The 21,808-nt window shown below is 42.4% G+C and overlaps 1 protein-coding gene across 2 annotated transcripts in view; it reads right to left on the bottom strand.

Annotated features, from left to right (window-relative positions):
- Nucleotides 1–21,808, bottom strand: part of AMFR (autocrine motility factor receptor) — a 29,974-nt gene that overhangs the window by 5,718 nt on the left and 2,448 nt on the right. Inside the window, exons 3-12 of one of the 2 annotated variants that reach the window (XM_063334221.1) lie at nucleotides 19,842–20,006; nucleotides 17,892–18,044; nucleotides 13,664–13,704; nucleotides 12,740–12,872; nucleotides 12,044–12,177; nucleotides 10,257–10,367; nucleotides 7,087–7,277; nucleotides 5,309–5,412; nucleotides 3,135–3,269; nucleotides 2,094–2,177 (exon numbers count right to left, since the gene is read on the bottom strand). In XM_063334221.1, coding sequence (XP_063190291.1) covers nucleotides 2,094–2,177; nucleotides 3,135–3,269; nucleotides 5,309–5,412; nucleotides 7,087–7,277; nucleotides 10,257–10,367; nucleotides 12,044–12,177; nucleotides 12,740–12,872; nucleotides 13,664–13,704; nucleotides 17,892–18,044; nucleotides 19,842–20,006 — 1,251 coding nt within the window. The remainder of the gene's footprint in view (nucleotides 1–2,093; nucleotides 2,178–3,134; nucleotides 3,270–5,308; nucleotides 5,413–7,086; nucleotides 7,278–10,256; nucleotides 10,368–12,043; nucleotides 12,178–12,739; nucleotides 12,873–13,663; nucleotides 13,705–17,891; nucleotides 18,045–19,841; nucleotides 20,007–21,808) is intronic. The other variant, XM_063334222.1, reaches the window with a different exon arrangement.

The raw sequence follows: 21,808 nt of genomic DNA, 5'->3' as shown, positions 1-21,808 counted from the left end.
AACTTACTCTGAAGTACACAAAGCAACTAGAGCTGCCACAGCCTTTCACAGGGATGGTGTCATAAGGTGTGAAGTTACATCCATCCACTATTTGGAAAGCCAAGTCTCACCCAGAGGGGATGATGATGGCTTCTTACGTCCCTTCCCGCTTGCATTTAAAAAGCTTCTTAAAAATCAAGCACAACCTGCGGAAGTAGCTTGTTTGCTGCTAGACCTTTCCACGCAGACAAGAGTCGGGCTGACTGCCACAACACACTCTTCTGGCAAGAACAAAGAGAACACCTACAATACGCCAGGTACTCACTTAAAAACTGAAATCAAAAGCAAAGGGACACAGAAGTGACGGGTATTTCCTAGAGGAAGGACACCCCTACACTCCCAAGTCTTCTCCCCACAACAGAAATACTATCAACAGCAAGGAGGCAAGCAAGCGTGGCTCTCAGGTAGACCTCGGTGGCCATGTAACAAGGGTGATCAGCTTGTTGGAAGCCACCCTAAGTTAACACTAAATGCACAAAGCATTTACTAGGTGGGAAGAGGACAGCCGCAACTGGAGCTTCCACGCCGCTACCCAGCAGCAAGATTTCCTCGGAGCACGGCAGTCTCAGTCTCCCACTTCAGCCTTTGCCTATGAATCCCATTTGGCACAGTAACTATCCATCCAGGTAAACCCGCGCAGGGGCCACCATTTCATCCCACACACAGAGCCACCAGCAGCCCTGCTCAGCTCTGGGAAATTCGCAACCGCTCATCACGTATCTCCAGGCTATGACCTGCACTGCTCTACAAAACAAAAACACGTCCTCCATCCAAACCATTTGCTCCAACTAAAACACACCGTTTGAGCAAAGCGCTGAGCTGAATTCCAAGCAAGAAGATGTGACTATTAGAGAGCACGTGCTCAGTGACATGACACATGAACACCACTCCCACGTTTTTCATGCTCTGTAGAAGGAAGGACAGAGACCCAGGTAACACAGGTAGCACTGGGCAGGAAGGAAAGAAGGTGAGCAGCACCACAAATTCAAAGCAGGATTCGAAGACAGAACCAAGCTAAGGAAAACTAGTTAGATGCCATTTGTAGAAAGAGAGGTTTTACTCAAAGAACAGGGAAAATGCCACCAAAACCTTCAAGTTAACCCAAAAAGTTACTAAAGAGTTGCTAGACCCAGATCAAGACTTTCACTCCTGCAGTTCTGCATCTCCTACCCCAGGCTCTTATCAAACACCTGCATCAATACCTCTTCCTCAGCCTCAATGGCAGTATCAACCCAATTTAAAGTTTTTTCTGTCTTGCTAACGAGGGACCTGCCACAGTTCCATTTCAGGTGAGTAACAGGCTGGCTATTGAGGTTATTAAAGCTGGCAGAGGCAGAAAGTCACACGCCTCACAAATTCACACAGCAGAAAGGCAGGTTTATAAAACAGAAACCTTCACCATTTTACTATTACAGTCAGGGAAAACAGAAGCGGAATAAGACCTTATTCTACTTGCAGGCTATTTTTTTTTCTTCCTGACACATTTTAACTAGCACATGCTGCTTAATGAAGCCCTTAGTGAGGACAGCAAAAACCATTATTGGGCTTCATGTACAAAAGGGCTGTTATCTCTTGGTCATCTTTGTATCCCACTCCATTCACACTGAAGCTCCCCATGTTCCAAGTGCTTCCTCCAAGAACACAAATGAATTCTTATATCCAGAAGAGAAATATTGCTCATTTTAAGGGAAGCGTCTGGAGATGTACAGAATGGGAAAAGGAAGGGGAAGAGCAAAGCATCCTGCTCTTCCTATTCCACCGCTGGGCATGGGCCTGACCAGACGTGAACAGAGACGTGATCTGTTTCTGTTCTTTGTGCCACTTGAGAGCACTTTCCTTCAAGGAGGAAAAAGAAAAGCACACAGATAATTCTCTACGGCAGCACCATGCTGGAGTCTCACTTCATTTGCCTGACAGTATTAGTTCTGGCATGAAATGCAAGGAAGGGCTGCCACCAACCTGACCTGGGACAGAACAAAATGCACTTATCTGTCTATGCAGCTTCTAATTGTGGGGTTGGGGTTTTTTTTTTGCCTGTTTTTATGCCAAATTACCTGGGTGACAGTTTCAGTATCCTCCTGATCAGTACTGTGCCGTTCCACAGAACTATTCAGTGCAGGTCTAATGCTATCTGCACGCTGCAATGCAAACATCATGGGTTTAATACAGTGCGTGAAATGGCAAAACAAAAACAAGTTCTTTGAACACATTCAAACCCTGCCCTCTGCAACGTCATGTGTTATGTTCAATTTAGAAACAGATAAGTTAGCAATAAACAGAATGCACTGTGTTGAAAGAGAATTCTCTCTGCTTCCTCACACGCAGACTCCAGATAACAGTACTATCTGATGTGCACAGAACCAGAATTCAATATTCTTATTAACAGAAACACTGTCCCCAGACTGCTTTACTGAAATCTGCTATCACTAATTAAGAACAAGGCATCATTTTGCCGACTACTTTCTTTGCAGAAAACCTTCCTAAGTGGTACAATTGAATTATCTGTCAGCAGAGAAATCAACTGGAAATGTTCTAAAGGCTCTGCACAACAGCAACCGAGAAGAGCTGCTTTAACTGAACAAATATTTGTCTCTAGTCTAGCTAGGACATTTTCAATATATTTTTCGTACATGACTGAATATACTGCATTGACAGAGATTTAAACAAAGAAAAAAACAAACCGCAAGGATTTTTTACTAGAATTTAGCACTATATAACGTGTTTGAGACTCCATATGCAAGCACTTCATGCAATCTGCAGTCCAATCACATCAACTGGGGGCAAGCTATAAGGCATGGGTAATAGACTCTGACTACCCTTCATAAAGAAAATACCCTGTGTTACAAATAGATAATGCTAAAGCAGACCTGAGACCCATCCCAAGAAATTAAAAGGCCGTCTTCTAAGGGCCACAGCAAGGAACAGACGTGCATACCTCAACCACACACCACTGTGAGACATTCCAATCAAGTCAGATGTTGCAACATGGAGATATAAGGTAGCCTAGACTGCCAAAACTGGTTTGGTGCTTCCGACTGCAACACCTTGTGTGGTAAGGAAGTAAGTTATTCTAGGGGCATGGCTTTATGACTTACCTGTGTGGGGAAAGGTACCTGGATGCGCCCTTCTAGGATGTTGTCCGTGGTGATCTCTACAGAGCGAGTTAGCTGCAGATCCTGTAGAACTAAATGATAAGGGACCTGAGGGAACATCTCCTGAATCTGATGGGCCTGGAGAAAACGAGGTTTCTACAGTCAGTATCAGCAGTAAATAAAAGCTAGCTGGCACGTATCTCAACAGAAAGAGATTAAAAAAAATGAACAGCTTAGAGATCCTGTTTACGATATGATAACCCACGCACAGAAAGACAAACAAGAGCAAGAAAACCCATGCTGGCATTGACTTCCAGGGCAATATTTTGACTCCACTGAAGCCAACAGCAGAAGTGCAACTCCTATAGAGACACCATGTGGTCCTGAAAATTTATGTTCCTGAACAGTGCTTGTAGGTGCACAAAGGCTTCAAAAGTTCCCCAACCCACAGGGTTTTTTTTTTTGGTTTTATGACAGCCTTTTTAATGAAGATCTATACAAAATTCAGATGAGTCACTGAAAGTTAGATCAACACCGAAAAAACAATGTATCATATTTCCTTGTCCCAGACAGGTTCTAAAATGGTACTGGTAAAGACAAGAGGAGTAAGTTTTAATAACCTTCTCTCTCCAGCCACCCTGCCTACAAACCAGTTTAATGGGGTCTGAAAGCTCAAGTAAATCAGACTGAGTTGGCAGGGAACTGTTATTATCAAATTTCAAGTTACTTAAATAATATCAAAATTAAATAGACAAAAGTAAGAGAGCACACAAATAATATGCTTTTAGAGGCCAACAGCTACACTTCATTACATATTGAAATCTATATTTTAACTAACGCTGAAAGTTACAGGGGGATGGGTTGGGCAAGGAAAACAACAAGAAGAAAAGAAGGATATAAGGAGTTTTGAGAGCAAAGCAAAAACTATACACCAGCCGACAGTGAGTTCAAACCCAAGCAACTACAGCAAACCTAACTCTCCTTTGTACTACCTTGTGACCGAAACAACTGATTTAGCATTTCAGCCTCTGAGCTTTCCCTCAAAACACTTCCCTAGGCTTTTATTCAGTAACACAAAGGAGAATTTCACTTATTTTCTATTAAAAATGTGTAATGCGCTAATAGTTTGCTAACCTGGGCTTTTCCATTAAAGCGGGCATTTTAATCTAAGTTGCTACTCTGCTTTTAATAATACCCGATGGTAAAAAAATCATTACTCATCCTTAACAAAAGCCCATTTGTGTCACTGTGTCCAGTAAAAGAAGAACTAAACTACCCTTAGATGGAGAGTTCCTGAGTATTTAACTAGTAATTAATCTGCCAACACCTTACTGCTCCCTGCCCGTCTTGCCTCAAACCCCCGAAAAATTGTGGCCTTATCCTGTTGAGACTTAAACAGTAGTGAAGGTGATAGGAGAGATCTCCCCTTCAGAAAATTCTGTCACTTTCATGAGATACCTCACCAAACATTTATTAACATGCTAGAGCACACAGTCACTTTAAGAACTCAAAGCAAACAGCACTTCTCAAACTACATGAACAGCTAGACTGTGTGTTTCATGAGGCCGTATCCTTCTCTTTTTGTACTACATGTAAGAAGTCAACAAACCTGGGATTTCATCCTGAACACCCCCATCACCACCATGAATCCGCAAGTGTTAACTGTGCTACTCAGGCCCATCTCGCACTGACAAGACACTCAAACAGAAAGAGCTATCTTGGAGCTTAGCGCTATTAAAAATAAATACTAAAAAAATCAAAAGCTATAGAAAGGATTGGATCAGTTACCACTTGACTAACTAGCTAAATTCTTTTGGTTACAGACTCACACCCTTTGCTACTGCAAGTCGTGAGTGAAGGTAAGTACTGAAAAAAAGCTAAAGAAACTGCACTAAGCAAGCTGAGAAAAAGTCTGCCTGCCTATGCAGAAAGCATGTGCAATTCTTCTCCCTCATTTACCTGCCTCCGAACCTGTTCTTTTACGTTTGCGTATTTGAACCAACATATAGCCCTAACTTCACTAAAATAAACCTTTTCTCTCTCAAAAAATAGCTTTCCTGTGGCACCTAAACACTGTTTTGACTTCCTTCCCCTTTATGTTCTCCATCTACACGTACCTCCCCCCGACAATGCAAATAATAGGAAGGCTGGGATGCGAACTATTAAAGCAGTCTTACCATAGCATTCAGCTGGGAGTTGCTGGCTTGCGTGATACCCAGGATGTTTGTAGTATGCATCACTTCTACCGAAAAACTGGGCAGCCAGCTGGCAATTCGAGAGCCTAAGAATAAGAAATCACCAAGAAAGTCAAGCAAGAATATGAGGTTCTCAGCAGGCAAAGTACTTCTACATGCATTTAACACAAGTCTTCATATTTCCACAAGGTACATCGGGGGAGTTCTGCAGCGCAATCCATCCCTAAGGTCTCCCAAACACGGAGATGGCTGGACTAAATCAGTAAGAGCCGACACTGTCTTCAAACATGCTGTCATAGTGGCTTAACAATCTTAGGGCCAGAAGAAGACCAAGAAAACAACACATCCTGGTTTTCTTGTTTTAATGTTCCCGTTAAAAAGAAAATTAAAATAATCTGGAGCCAAATTCAGTTCTGGAATACATGAAGAACTCCAGCAATTTTACTAAAAACAGGACAGCTTCTAAACTGGTCCCAAAATGGGTCAAATTATACGTGGCTGGCATCACTGAGAAAATATTACTATAAAGGGACAGAGAGTAACAGAACAAAGCGACTGCTGCTGCAATTGTGTGCTTCGGCTCGGAGTAGGGCAAATGGCTGGCTCCCTCTTCCTTCTGTGTTTCCATTTAAATAAACACAGGGTTTGCTCTATGCCACTTCTCCTTCTAGCTCTACAGTAATTTTGTGGGTCTCCAATCCACAGGAGAGCACTGGGGAGGACAGCTATCAAAAAACAGAGTGGTGTTCTACACATAAATGTCCTTTGGAGACCTAAAGCACCCCAAAAGTAGGAGCCATGCAAGAAGCTATCACCCAGTCTCAGGGTACCTAGAAATGTCTGACCCTTCTCTGACCATTATTCTCCTCCCACAATCTCCAAAGATTGCAAAACCAGCACCAACAAAGAACGGGTCACTACGTAAGTTTGCAGCATCTCAGCTATATCACAGGAGCTCCACAAGGACAAAGCCCAAAGCTGGGTATTTGCACTAGTGAAACCTTCTGAGAAGGAACAACAACAAAAAACTTTCACAATATTGGGCAACTGTGGAAGACAAGCACACACTAACACCAAAACTATAAAATTTTGGAAGATATCAATGGAAATGGTCTCTTTCAGAACAAGTTTACCTGCACACACAGAACTACCATGGTCTGAAATCACTTCTGCTTTGTGCGTAGTTATAACACACCACTGAAGTCACTGGAACCAGTATGTAAAACCATTCTGGTTACATGATGCCATCTAAGGATAAGCTTCTGCGGACTTCTGCACCTGACCAAGCATTGTGAGTTTCTTGGAAATGGAGTGGCAAATGGACTTTTGACAACCTCACATTAGCTAGGAATAGCAGAAAGATCAACTTTTAGACTGTATTTAGACCACCACAGAGGTTTTTTTCCTCTTCAACTGCCACTGATTAACCCACCGCCCAGTAGCAAAACAAGACATGTGAATTTCCCATTTTGTTGGTCAACATGGCACACAATGAATAAAGGCCAGCATTAAAGCTGCTAACGACAACAAATCAAGGCAAAGGGGGCAACTGTACAAAATCTTTCAAGAAATCTCTGTAGCTCTGGACAACCTCAGAGACACTTATCTGAACTCTTGCAACGGAACTGTAAGAAACACACGTGTTTGACAAACTCCAGTTTAAGTTTCCACTGAAGCATGGACAGAATTCCCTTCTACAGGAGGCTGTTCCCTTCACTTAGTTGGGGAACAGCATCAGCTCTCAAACGCGCGTAGCTCACCGTCGAAGTGGAAGAAGTGATTGTGCTGGTTCAAGCGTGGTCTGCCTTCTGCGACCGCCACGGGGACCAGGTTCTCATCCAGATTTTCCCTTTGGTGATCCTCCCTCACGTGATGGCTGTCAGTGATATTAAGAGACATTCTGCAGGTAGGGCAAGATGTATCTTGTTCCAGCCAGGACCGCAGGCACGAGCTGACGGGAAAACAGTAATGTTATGGTGAGCTTGCAGCATTTTTCCAAGACATCGGTATCAGGAGTACATCAAGCAGCTGTAGCATATTCTGTACAGAACATCGACAAATGCACAAGGACTGCTCAGAGATAATTTGTGAGGAACGCTTGATGAGCTCCTGATGACTCTGGCACCGGGCTCTTCTTTCTTTCAGCTGAAAATACTCAAGTCTTCACTTTTTATAAGCAAGCATGCAGATTTATCACCAACTTAAAACATTCTCCAAGTTTGTTGTCCCTCTAGCTCAGAACAAGCAGGTTTGGGCTGGAAGGGGAAACGAAGCATTTCTCTTCTCTCACCATCCCCAACTGAAAAAGGACAAAACCCAACTGGAGAAATATTTAATATATACTGACACATTTTCATAGCAGTCCTGTCAGCGTGAAGTGGCAATGGCACCTCCAAAGTTTTTCGAGTATCTTTTCAAAAATATCAATACCCAAATCACCACCAAGGTGAGTACCACTCTGGAAACTCTCCAAACATTTATTAATGCTAACCAGTGCTGTGCCATTACGTTTACTTAATTCTGAACATTTGCTGCCTTGCAGAAAGTGAAAGTGTTTGAAATGCAGGTTTAAACACTCAAGAGCTCTCCCTGCTTTTTGACTCAGACTGGTATGACCCAATTGTGTTATTTGTTGGCACGTTAAACCTAATTTTCAGTGTGGAAGAACTGAATTTCACAGAACTGAACACATCTCAATATTGTAACACGTACTTCACGCTTGCAGGGTGACAGTTTTTTTCCTGCAGAAGCTCTCAAAACACTTTAGAAAGGTAGAGAAATACAAAAAGGTCAAATAAACCTGTTTCCCAAATTGTGCATTCACAAATGGAGCAAAGGCACGGATTACAGGTTTGGGCAACAGAGCAAGAAGAAAGCCCTAACTGCGGGACCAGAGCAAAGTCAAGGATACAAGCCCTCTGCGCAATTCCTGAAGCGTACAGACGTATTGCCAAAGCGGTTTTCATCATATTTAAATGGAGGGTTACGCAGAGTTTAGAAATCAGTGATGGGTTTTCCAGAAACAACCAAAGCACTACAGTGAAAATCTACCATCTTCCACCACCTTGGTCATCAGCAGAGCCGGCACGTCAGCACTGCCGATGCTGGACAACTTCATCTCCATCACTGCAGCAAAACCAGCCCGCACACACCAAACTCCAGCCTCCACTAGAGCTGTACTCAAAAGGTCACTTGTGAAACACCGGGAGTGAGACAAGCTACCACCACGCTACAGCTCCTCACCAGCCCGACCACTGAGGTGCTGGGGCAGACATGAAGCCCTCAGCCTGCATCAGCAGCAAGCCAGCCGTGGTTATACCCATTCTGTACCGCGCAGGCAGAAGGGCTCGGTCACCTACAGCACCTCAGTAGAAGGATGACTAACAACAGGTCAAGGTCAGCAACATTTCAGAGCAACAATCTTTTGAAATTGACTGCTTCCTAGAAGACAAAGGAGAGAGTTTCCACAGAGGCTAAGAGATTCAGACAGCTATTTCCATTAAAATTCCTTAATATTTAGGCACAGAGTTGATCTCAGCATTGTGAACCTTCCCTGCCATCTTCTCTTCTCGTCCAAATAAATGGCTATGAAACAATTCCCGTGTGATTGAGAATGGATGCAATGTTTAGCCTGTTGGCAAAATCACCAGGCTTTTACGAGAAGAGAAACCTTTTTTAGGTTGTAATTAGGGTTATTAATTACATCCGGTTTTATACGCAAGCGTTAAGTTATCCGCTGTAACATGTTCCCTCCCCAAATGCACCAAGGAGGAAAGTGTAACTTAGTTTCAGAAAAAAATCCAAAAGGATCCTTTTAGATACAGAGAAAACAACTTTCTGAAGAGAAGACCCTGGGGTTCTCAAGTGCTCAGTAGGTGATTAAATATTCATACGATTCAGTAGCACTGGAAGAGGAGTTTCTGCTATGGAGGCACATTATCTCATTAGAGACTTCTTGGAACACAGATAAATATTTATGGCGAGATTTGTCATAAATGACAACAAATTAGCAAACAGATTATAACCTCTGGTTTGACAGTTACCAGAAAAGCAAAAATCTATCTGCAGAAAGTAACTTGCTCATATTACACCACAGGGACGATTTAACTGACCATGCATGTTAAACCCATGGCGCTTCAGAAACACCCGATTCAATCCCCATCTCTCCTTTCATTCTTAAGCACAAGCATGAAAATACAAGCACTGCTACAAAAGAGGTAAGAAAAGGCGCATCTAGCTCAGCACACCATCCCCACAAGCATCCGCTACTATTCACTACCGAGTGTAAGAAACAGTATATAGAGCGATCCTCTGGTCAAGAGCCTCCCAGTACCAACTACCAGCTGCTTAGGGACCTCTTCAGCTAATTTGATTAATCTCTTTTATAGCCCTGATGGACTCATCCCCCCATGAAATCATATAATCAGACCTGACCTCCACAATTGTCCTGGGGGACCCATCACCATACAAGGATGCACTACTTAAAAATATTCCTCATTTTCTCTTTAAAGCTGGTATCTGAAAGGTACTTAAGGATCTAACTCTAATTTTAATTCCTCTCCTGGAAATCAACACACCCTCAAGGAAGAGGTGATGCATAGGATAAAGTAAGGGGCAAAAGAGTGTGCTTTAGCAAGCAGTTACACAGCAAGGCAGGGTACAGACTTGCAGTTGAGATACCATAACTCAACACTATCTACCTGTTAGCTGACAAGACGCATACTCTCAGTTTGGGGGGGGGGAAAAGAATGCAGCAGGTGAAACAACTCCCAACATCAAAATGACCGGAGTGAACCTGACTTGTACTTTGTTATTACTGTCAGACCAAGATGGCCCAGGCAGCAAGATATTATTTGTCATCCTGCTGTAACTTTCAGACGTGCCTGTATGTATATCCCTTCCTTTCTACAGTCAGGTGCACCCAACGTACTTGTGGAAGAGATGGCCGCAAGGGAGTTTCCGTGCGGATTGCATGGAGTCCCAGCAAATGGCACAGTCGTCATTATTGACTGCTAGCTCCTCTGGCGTTGCAACCGCAAACCTACAAGGAAGAAAAAGGAAGAGACAGAAATAACGATTGCACCAGCTCAGCGTGACCTCCTGTCTAGAGAATCCGCGCTGAGAAAACCTTATCCTCCATGTTAACTCTTCCTTGGGAGAGGAGTGCCAGCAGGTTTGCTATTTTTTTTCTATTACTGGAACTCATTCCACAAAGGAAGACACACAAACACACACGTATCTCCCATATACCTTCTTGCAGGCACATTTTTTTTTTTGCACATCTCTGCATCCATCCTAGGTTCAAAAAGCTTTGACTGAGTATCTTCCAAGAAGTATGATCATTAGGTTGAGAACCTCAAATTATAGCATGTATGGATTTGGCTTACGTCATTTTTCTAAATGAGCTTTAATAGCTGTACCCATTAAGATGTCTTCTTGGGATCATAAGCATTTATGGTCTGACTAATTTCGGCCTCAGATTTTGCCAACCCTCATTTGTCTTTGATTTCATTTTTTTTTCTTTTTTTAAACTAGAGCCATACAAGCAGCTACTACACAGTACCCAAACACGGACAATATAGAGACGAGTGGTATAACAACATCTCACAGTACTGCTGGTGTGGAATATATCTGAAAAGGCAGGGAGCTCGCTGCCATTGGCAGCTTCAGGAGGAAGTTAGAGTGGCTCTTCCAGAACAATCATAACGACAAAACCACATCAAGTTGCTCAGACAAGAAGTCTGAGACACTTGCAACTCAAACAGCTTTGTGAGCAGCTTAAAGGGGTTTAGCGGCTACATCTTACTGAAAAGAAACAACGCATTGTGGATGAACTTCATTATGCAGCTCTTAACCTGATATTACAGACATTAAATGACTTTTCACAACGAAAACCTCAGGAATTTCTAGAGAAGTTAGTCTTCTCCATCTGGACAATGGCAGCAAGTATCAGAGGTAGTCAAACCCACTTAAGTCCACAATGAAAATGGTAGTGATGCACAGAAAGAGTAAAACTGCCTGTTGCTCTTAAAATTAGTAAGGATGTAGCTGAGTTATGAAAACAGTGGATCAGAGATGCAGTAGGATCTGGCACAATCCTAGGTTTTAACAGGCCTCATGATTTCTCTATGTTGCCTCAGTGCAGGGGATGGAATAAAGTAATCCCAAGGCACTCTCGGCTCAACTACAAGTAGAGAGTGTTTAAAGTTGGCTTCAGGTTTAATAAATACATACTTAAAGCTGAGCAGGTTTTAATGAATATTTTGCTTTAATTTCAGGCAGTAAATGAATAGTATGGCCTAACGAAATTTAAGAGCATTTACTTCTATCACAGCCAAAGCCAATATTTGTCAACTGAAACAGGCAGAGCTTATGCACCCCAGCACCTCAGGTAGTATACAAGAGAATACAGGAGAAAAAATACCGGACAGAGTAGTTCACTTGTTGCCAGTAATATGCTACCAGTAATACTGCTTTTATAGCAGTCAATCCTACATATCTATTAAACCTGAAAAGCGTGTCCCTCTTTAACAAATAAAATGGGTAAAAACATACCCTAAGCGTACAGACTTTAAAAGCTTGATTTGCAAGATGGCATCTCTCCAGCTTACACCATGCCATCGTGTGTCAAAGGAACGCAAAAAGAATCTCAACTTCTTCATCAGGGTCCTCTCTCCAAGATGCACATCAAGATCCCAGAGCAAGGAAGAGGCTCACCTTGCTTCCATGTTTCCAACCACACGCAAGTAGTTCTTGTGCCGCCGAATTCTTCGTTGAACCTCATGAAACAGATACCGCAGCTGCATAAAAATCACCAGGCTCGCCATTGACAACCAGATATTGCCAAATAGCTTTGGAAAAAAACAGAATGGTGATTAGAAACAAACACCACGGGAACCAAGAGGCAGCCACAGTAAATTGCATCAGGTCTTAAGAGAAAAAAAAAATAATCAAGAAACCAGCACTGAAGAATTTTCCTTTTGTTGAGCCCATTCAGACTAACCACAAGCGCTCACAGGTATCGCTACTCGTTACATCTTCAGATACAACTTAAGCAGCACAGTATTTATAAGGATAAACTGTATCTGGTCCTGTTCAGTTTAATGTCCCCTGCCAGTTAAAATAATTCAGTCTGATATTACTCAGTTACAGAGCTAATTAAACACCTATTAAACAAATAATTACACAGTAGTTAATACTCCGTAACAAAGTTATTTGTGAGGACTCCAATTACACAGCAGGAAAGAATGCCAGAACCCCCCACACTACATTTTCCTCTTTATTTAAAGAACTTCTCTGTAATACTTGGTTCATGATATCAGCAAAGCAAAAAAATACATAAAATACATATACCAAGCGCCTTTTATTTTAAGGCCAGTCTATTTGCTCAATATTATGTTCAGTATTTCATACCAGCATATGAATATGATGCATCAAATCCAGTGAAAGCAAGGTTAGCTCCATGACAAAATCCGTGTAGTAGACGTAAGTGCCTTTGCTCTCCCACGTTCCTTCATGGTTGAGATCCCAGAGATGAATTACGTATCTGCAAGAGCAGGGAAATTAACATTATTCTATCCTTTTTGTTAAATAGCATCTCTAGCATTCAAACTACTTTATCCGTTTTTCAAACAACTTCTGGATATGGATTCTTTGCCCTTCCTAAGCTCAGTGCCCACACTCTGCGCTTTCATGGGGGACTTTTTTTAGTGTTACTGGTTTCAAACAGCAACTTTTTAAAAAGACAAAAGGCAATCAATGCTTAGCCACGCTGGCATGACAGATACCACCAGCTGACAAAGAAGATTGCTAAAAACTCCTGCATGTACCAAAAGCCAATCTTGGGATTACAGTAACTATGGACCGACGTTTTTCAGCACATGAGGTGTTTCTCAGGTGAGGCACTACAGCTTGGTGACAGACCTGGAATGCCAATAGTCACCTGGACAAAAAGGTTCTGTGCTACACATCATGTCCTACATACGCATATACATGTGCATTACAGCTGCACGTGCACATTACTTTGTCAAAGCAAAAGCTCTAGAGGTAAAGATCTTAAAAGAAACACAGTAGGATGACATTAAGTAGCATATATCAACACTCATACGGCAGCACCAATCCATTTTAATCCATGCCTCAAACTATTAGCACCCACTAAAGCTATCTATGCACTACAGAATTCATGCTTAAAAATAGTACAGGCTAAGGTTAAGCACCTTTGTCCATCTCCAAACATGCATCTGCACTGCAATAAGGTAACTACATATAGCTCTTAAATCAACACGCTATATGCGCTACCTCCTTGAACAACCACCCTGCAAAACGTAAGGTACTCACCGTAAAATCACATGAGCTGTTCTGACTGTCACAAGCAGAGACTGCGGAAGACAGGAGGGAAAAAACAAAAGGTACGTTAACAACATTCTGGCAGGGAGAGTGGTACTGAGGCAGGAGCTAAAGGGCTGTAATACAAAACGCATTTACTGCAGCTTAACAAGTTCCTGTGAACCAACAGTCACTATAGATGACCGTGGGCACAATATACCTGTGACAAACATGAAGCTCATATATAAATACAGAAGAAATTGTTCTCAAGCACACAATGCTCTTGGAGCAGTCACTAGCATCACTGTTGTTTAAGTCTCGCTTTTTCCCCCACTACATAGGATGTATCACCTTTTTCTATTCTTATCACTCAATAGCATGAGTGATACCATGGAAGCACTTTCAAATATTTTTTCCCCTTTGCTGAGATGTGGACACTGCAAAAGTAACTTCTCTCTTTAATCATACTTCTCTAGGCTAAGTACAGAGAAAAAAAAGAGTGTATCAGAAAGCATAAGCAGATCAGAAGTACAAAGACAAGTCACTAGAAAGGCCTGGTTCCAGAATACCTAACCACATGTCCATGGCCTCTTGTCATCTAAGAAACGTGGTCCCATCACCTCTCTCTAACCTGTCAGGCCCACAGAGCCCCGTCCCTTTGTTGTATCCTCCCAGCGAAAGAAAACCGGACAGGAGGAACCCCCTCCAGAGACTGTCCCCTCGTTAGCAGGGGCCAAGTGACACTGAGATGCAGGGGATTTACCATGAGCAACTGAAACCATTTCTGTAAAACTGGTCTGATGGCGTGCCTTCAGCATAAGTATCAAAAACAGTACAGAAGAACTATCAAAACCACTAACTTCCCAATATAGCAATAAAACAGTTGGTTTAAGCATTTTTTTCCACTTGTAAAAAGCATTCTTAAAATACTTTGATGGATATTTAACCCTTAGTAATACCCAACATATCTGCCAACTGTTCGCTAGTTGGCTTTAAAATAAGTATTCCTGTGACTAAACATCAGTGCAATCTTTCATCCTAAAAAGGCCTTCAGGGTAAGACGCACACATCATTAAAATAACAGGAAAAAAAGGCAAGAAGGTAGCAGCAGTCATCTAGCATGTTGTGCTGTTCTCATCATTAACATCTTTCAGAAAAAAGTTAAATTGGCACCCTAGCTGCTCCTGCAAGGCACGATATGAGACCCTCTTCTGTCTCCTCTTACCCCACATGTGGGTACCAGAGACTAACACCTTGCTCACACAAGGCTTTTGGCTATGGAGAAACTTTGAGCAGACCACAGAGGAAAAGTAAATATGTCCAAATCCTAACCAGGCAAGTGATGAAGCAGGGCGATTACCTGAGCTGCTGGATGGACATGCCATCGAGCACTAATTGGTATCAAAACCAGTACACATGGCATAAAGTCTCCGATAAGGAAGACGTCTGTCAGGTAGAAATCTGAAGAGTCCAATTTTCGCAACTTTTAACAAGTTAATGTTGCCAAGACATGATTTATAGTGGTTAGTGCTGAGGCAGCAAGAGCATCAAGATTAAAAAGACAAGCTGCTGTGGACTGGGTCAAGGTGCTAGTTTCTGGTTCCCCCACTGTTTCCAGAAACACATTTCAATGTTCTGACACAAGAAATGCTTCGCAGAAAGCCCAACATTGCATCACAAGTTACACAACTCTGTAATCCAAGGTTCTAAATGTACAGCAGGACATTTTCAGTACCAACACCTCAAGAGCTCTTGTTCTGCTCCACTACACACACGCTTCTACCCCCAGGGGCTCCGTGATAGTGGCAGACACCAGTCACGTAGATGAGCACGCGACTGGAAGGCACTCAAACCCTAAGATAATGGATGCGGCATAAGAAGCTCTACAGGAAAATATACTGTTATCTGTAAGGTACAATTCTAAGATTTGAATATCACTGTCATTATGCAGCTTTAACTGAGCTGTATGAAACAGGATTAGAGGACGGCCGCTATGGGAATGGAATAATTCCTTCTTACAACAAAAAAGGTGCAAAGATGGACTGGACATTACTTGCTAAGCCCTAATTCTCGAATACCATGTATTAAGGCAAAACAGCTTAATGTTTACTCAAAAATACAGACTGTCCTTACTCAACCTCCTCTGGGCATTTGCAAATTTCACATCCACCCTATGCAGGAAAAAAAATGCTGACCAACAACACAGAACAAGGGAAAGCCTAACTAAAACCTGAGAAAAACATCTAAATTGCTTTATTGAAAACCCTGAGGCATCAAGATAAATCAATGTTTGCAGAGTCAGGAGAGAGAGATGAATAGCTTAATGTAACTTAATGTAATTAAATAGCCACTAATGGAGGAGACTTGGCAGGGTCCCCCTCGAACAGCATCACACAAGCCACCATCAGGAAAACATTTTAGGCTGCAAGATTGAATGCTTTTTGCTGAGAGCTTGAGGACTGCCACGAGGTGTCACTGCTCGTAACTGCACAGAAAGAAACCTAAACGTTTTATGCCACTTAATGAGCGCTGGGTATTAAAATCATGGAAACTACTCATGGTCACCTAACCCATATAGGGCATATTTAAATGGTTCAGGGAAGGGCGAGATATGAGACAATCTCACATAGGAAATATTAAACAGACTAGAAGTCTTTTGCTTGGAAGGAAAGTCAGAAGGGGAACAAGAGAATGGTCTACAAAACAACAAATGGTGTGAACAAGAGTAAAAAGGGAATGAGTCTTTGTGGTTTTTCACCATAAATGTATTAGATGACAGCCAGGGACATTATCAGACAGAAGACTCAGAACAACTAACAGAGCTCTTTTGTGTACAGAAAGCCAAGTTAAATGTGCCTTTGGATATTGCGGAGGCCAAAGTATAAATGAGTTCAATAAACAATCAGACAAGTTTCCAGAGTCCATCTGGGGCTATCAAGCCCAACAGGCTTGTGCAATGCTCAGCTCAGGAACGTCCTCAAACGCCAGCCGCTGCAAGCAAGGGTAGAAGACCCTTTCCTATACATTCCCCACAAACCTCCTCTGCTGGCCACCAGCGGCTGCGTGGATCCATGGCTTGGCTGAGGACCACACGTTTATGCTGACCGAGCCCCTCCTTTGTTAACAAGCAGACAGAACAGCTCCCACCGAAATGAAAAGCTGGGCCCCATCCTGCAACCCAAAACACGTACACCACTACATGGCGCAGCACTAACGGGGCAACACTTTGGCACTGCAATGCTCCCTGATAAACCTGCCCCATGCTGGTACAAGGCTGATACATCCTTCTGCCAAGCCAAGATAAGAGACACACCACCAACGAGACCCCACCTATTAGGGACACTGACAAATCTTCAACACCCTTCCACTGGGTAATTACAAATCTGGCCTTGCATTTTCTCACATTTAAGGAAAGGTAAACTGACATATTAAATAACCGAACTGTGGTGTGACCAGCATCATATTCTCCTACGATCAGCTGACCGTTTTCTTTCCCCCTCACTAACTCCCAAGTATGAATTCAAGATCAGAGAATAACCACACACTCTACTTGTTATCTGAACCAAGGATGTGTTAACACGACTTGTTTGCAATTACTCTGGTTACCACCCCTTTGTTTAAGATTATTACTTCCTCAGGCAGAGCACAACAACTCACCGTAACATTAAAAACATACTGATGTTCACCCCACAAACACATTGATGTTGACTCCACACCGCAATGGGTTCAGGAGTGCACAAACATGGGCTGCTCATCTCAGCTGAGACGCATCTCTCTGCACAAACGTAAGCAAATCCCCTGAGTATGCCTTAAGGAAAGGATGTTAGTCTCATTCCTTTTTGGGGGAAATTAAATAGAAAACACAGCCTCAAAGAAACAGGCTGAGGTGCGCATTACACTTTCATACACACTCTCTCCCTCTCTCTAGCAGCCATTTCAACTAACCCCTCTTGCAATGCTCATGAAGCACAACCATTATTTTTTCATAGGCTGCCATTTCATTTCAGCATCACCTTACAGATTTATCCTCTCATTCTCTTCTTCAGATCAAGATTTTTTGCAGGCTTAAACTCTAAAGAGAGAAAGCAAGCTGATCTGGCAACTACTCTAGAAGACGGGAGGACTTGTTTGCATCTTTGGAGTTTCTTCCTTGTGGGAAACTAAAAGAAAACCAAGAGACCCCCAAGTGAGGGGTGAAAAGCAAAGCAGAAACCACGACACGTTATGAAGGAAGTCTCACCTCTGCTGCCATGAAAGCCAACGTGTGCATGCCATGGGTGTAGCCAATAATACCACAGACGACTGCTAATCCACAGCAGGAGAGGAGCATGGCTATGAGCAGGGTCAGGACTCTGATGTGGCTGCTCATGGGTGTGGTAGGAGAAAAGGAAAGCTGCAACACAAACATATAGGTGCATAACAGGTTTAAAGGAGTACTTCAGCCACCCTGCCTTCCATAGTCGCCTCACCAAACAAGTCCTCATTCAGGAAAATCTTCTGCTTTCTAGAATAAAACCAAGACCTCAACCACACACTGTGGTAATAAATGATGCAGAATAAAGCTAAAACCACACACCACCCCAAAGTCCCGCTCATCTTGCTCTCGTTTACGTTCACTAGGCTTTTAAAGTCAGAAGGGACCATTACAATCATTTGATCTAACGTTTGGATCACCCGTGCAAGAAAACCACAGGCACCTTCTCACACAGTAGTTTCTGCACCAAATCCACAGCATCTGCTTAAGATGAACACACGTTTTAGAAACACACCTGAACTTATACAGTCTTTGAGCAATAAGAATAAATGTTCTGCCAATTTTTCACCCTACAGCTGATCTGAATTTGTCCAGCTTGATCTTCCAGCCTCTAGTTCTTCCAATGTCATTTTCTTCTGGAATAAAGAGACACCTCCCTGAAAAATTTAACTTGCACCTAGAGACTGCTGGACAGAACCTACCGAAAACAGTTGTCTCTGAATAGCATATATAGTGTATTAATTCTCTAAACTACCTTAAAGGTAGGCTACACCTAGGCTGTCTAAATAAAAGACAACTCAAGAGGCAAGGTATTCAGGTGGTCCATCCCGTTATTTTCAGGGCAGGAAAACGAAGAAGACAACAAGGAAAAAAGAAGTTGCCCAAAGCTTCGCTCTGGTCTGATGGATGAAGTTGGCTCCCATGCTTTGTTTTTAAATTGGTTCTTTCTTGTTCATATCTGGTTCAGCTCCACATCCCCCTGAGTTTGCAAGGCAGATCACACAAGTACCGTTTGTCCAAGTAAAAAATTATGATATGTGCTTTGAAGGCAGAAGGCATATAATAAGGATTTCTTCCCACATGGGCTTTGTTCTTTTACAGCTTTCTGAACAACACTAAAAATACCAGATGACTGCCTTGTTCACTTCTGTCTCAGTTTTCCCAACCCCAACCAATCTAGTTTCAAACTTAGTGCTTAGCTACTTGTGAATTAACAGGCCCTACTGGATATTAATAACAAAAAAAAAAATTATTACAAAGCACAGAGCTATCGAAAGGAAATTCATAGATTCAATTTAGTTCAAACTTTTATTCCAGGACAGAGGAGCTGAGGAAAATGCGTGTCCATTATAGATGTTAAAAGGGCAAGATTTATTGTTCAAATTTCAGTTCCTTCTTCCTTGCCTAGCCTTCAGTTTCTGTGTCTCTACTGAATTTATTCCTGGTGTTAACAGAAACTGGGATACAGCTTATGGAGAAAATTGCACTGTATATTGTAAAGACATGGGCAGTCAATATTTGGTAGATGTAAACGAGCTTGAACCCCGAGCACAGAATCCGCAGACATGGGCGTTAGGGACCCATACTGAAGGGCAGCAATCTAGGGGATGTTCTGTTGTCAAGATTTCTTCACTAAGGAGAGCTATGAAGACATCTCACAGAGTTATGTAATAGTAATTACAGGGCACGCGTAAGGAGCAATTTATCAAAGAAAATAAGTATCTTCAGCTCCATTTGTCTGATGGGAAAACCGAAGGAGTGAGATTGATGTTGCACTTTAAAGCAAGTATTCAAAGCTACTGGGAGGTGCACGTGCTCAGCACCGCAGGGTGGGGAAAAGGCCTAAATGATGTGTTTGTAATCTATTATGAGCCAGTGCCCAAACCAGACGCAGAATTTGCATGTCCCAAAAGGCAGCCCTTCATCAGAACTTACATATTCAAAGCGATCCTTGCAGAGCTGAACCATAAGATGAAGGAACACAAGTCCAGAGAACCAGAGGCACCACATCACCACTTCTTCCACTGTCTGAACATTCAGCACACCAAAAATGAAGATGAACTTGTAGAAAATAAAATTCCAGAATTTATCCTTGAGATGCTGTAAAGGAAGACATCCGGTTACTCTCGTGAAAGCACTGGCAATCCACATGCAGGGGAGAGAAGGAGGGGAAAAGAGAAAGAAAAAAGAAAGATGGAAGTAGAAATGCGACAATAGGTTAGCAAAAGCCTGCTGCACACGCATCTTGAATAGTATTTGTTACCCCTACTGAATTAAAAACATATTCGAGATATTAGTGGTCCTTAGTACCTATCTAGTCTTTTTTACCACCACAGCATAATTGTGCAATGTGGCGTACAACGTAATTTCCTGCCATACTTCTAAAACTTTTTAAAACAAACCAAGTTTCATCCCAGTTTGATTTTCCACGCCCAAGCGACACAGCTCCTGGGCCGCAAACACAAAGTCCTCTTTGCTAGAAGAACCGCCACAGTTAGACAGACAAGATGCCCAAAGAGCCTAGCACCTCGCTTCCGAAAACCTGCCAAAAAGTACAGACGATTAAGAAAGGATGACAAAGTCCGCTCTTAAAAAGCACAATGCCTGCAGTGGAGAAGGAGATGGATGAGCAATGAAAAAAAAAAAAAAATTATTTCCATGCACAATGCAGTATGAAAGAAACAATACGATGGTCTGAAGCAGTAGATAGCAAGCCAGCTTGTTGGGGATAAAAAAAAAAATATGAAATAAAACGTTTTGTTAAAGAACACGATGAAATCACCAGGAGTTTAGTTAAGACAGGCCCAGAATTTCTTCATGATGCTGCTGTTTTTGGCACGCCAACATTAATAACCAGCTTTCTTCTACATGAGAAGTGAAACATATTCCCACTGTCCAAACGCACAGGGATCCACACTGCTACTGCTTTTCACTTCAGTTTTTAAGAGGGTAGAGAAAATCCTGGAAATTATCACCGGTTAAAATTCCACATCCTTAGAGCCAACACAGACGAAAGAAAGTCTGGCCCAATGCAGTTTGAGAGTGCCTTGTTTTTAATACGCTTCACTTGGAGGCTCTACAGGGTGCAAATCACAAATACAATGGGCGTCGAGGGATCCATGGCTATTAAAGAAGCTTCATGTGCCTCAGTTCTGCATGTCAAAAATCCCCGTTTTTCCTAAAGAACTGCACTTACATCTTTTTTTTAAAAAAAAAAAAAACCAAACCATACGAACACACTTCAAACCACTGCTACTGCATTTACACAGAGCAACTTAAGCATCTGACTTTCTCCTTTTTTAAAAAAATATACAGATATTATTCAAACCACTGCTGCTGCTTTTATCTTCTGCAGGATCCTGTTTCTAAAAAGCCTGGGCTTTAATGGTTCCCTTGCTGAATTTTTAAAAACGTTCTCAACTAGCTCAAGAGCAGGACGAAACAGCTGGAGTTTTCAGCCCTGCTTACCTCCCTCCTCTGGCACATGCCCTCTTAAACCTGAGGGCAGATAAACCACCCACTCCGCGTCTGAGGATGGAAAGTGCTCCTCCAGCAGTCAAGGCACAAAACAAGGTACCAGAGAGAACTCATCCTGCCAGTGCTGATAACTTAACTACGAAACACAATGCAGAAATGCTGCCAAACGCAAACTGAATAGGGAAGAACACTTTATAAATATTCTTAAGTGAGGCACGCTTGTACGAAATCTGACAACGTTCATTAAGGAAGCAGGATTTTCAAGTCCACCATGGGCTTATAAAATACAACAGCAATAGTGAAAAAGAAAAGTTGCCTTCAGAAATAAACTGCAAGCTTGTGGCTGCGGGTGTCCCAGCTAACCAGGAAGAGTTTTCTCGGGCAGATTGTTTTCTGTATGGTTTTACCGGACAACATTTTCAAAA

This window comes from Chroicocephalus ridibundus, chromosome 4 (genome assembly GCF_963924245.1).
Source record: "Chroicocephalus ridibundus chromosome 4, bChrRid1.1, whole genome shotgun sequence".
NCBI lineage: Eukaryota > Metazoa > Chordata > Aves > Charadriiformes > Laridae > Chroicocephalus > Chroicocephalus ridibundus.
This window is presented reverse-complemented; position numbering and strand designations above follow the sequence as displayed.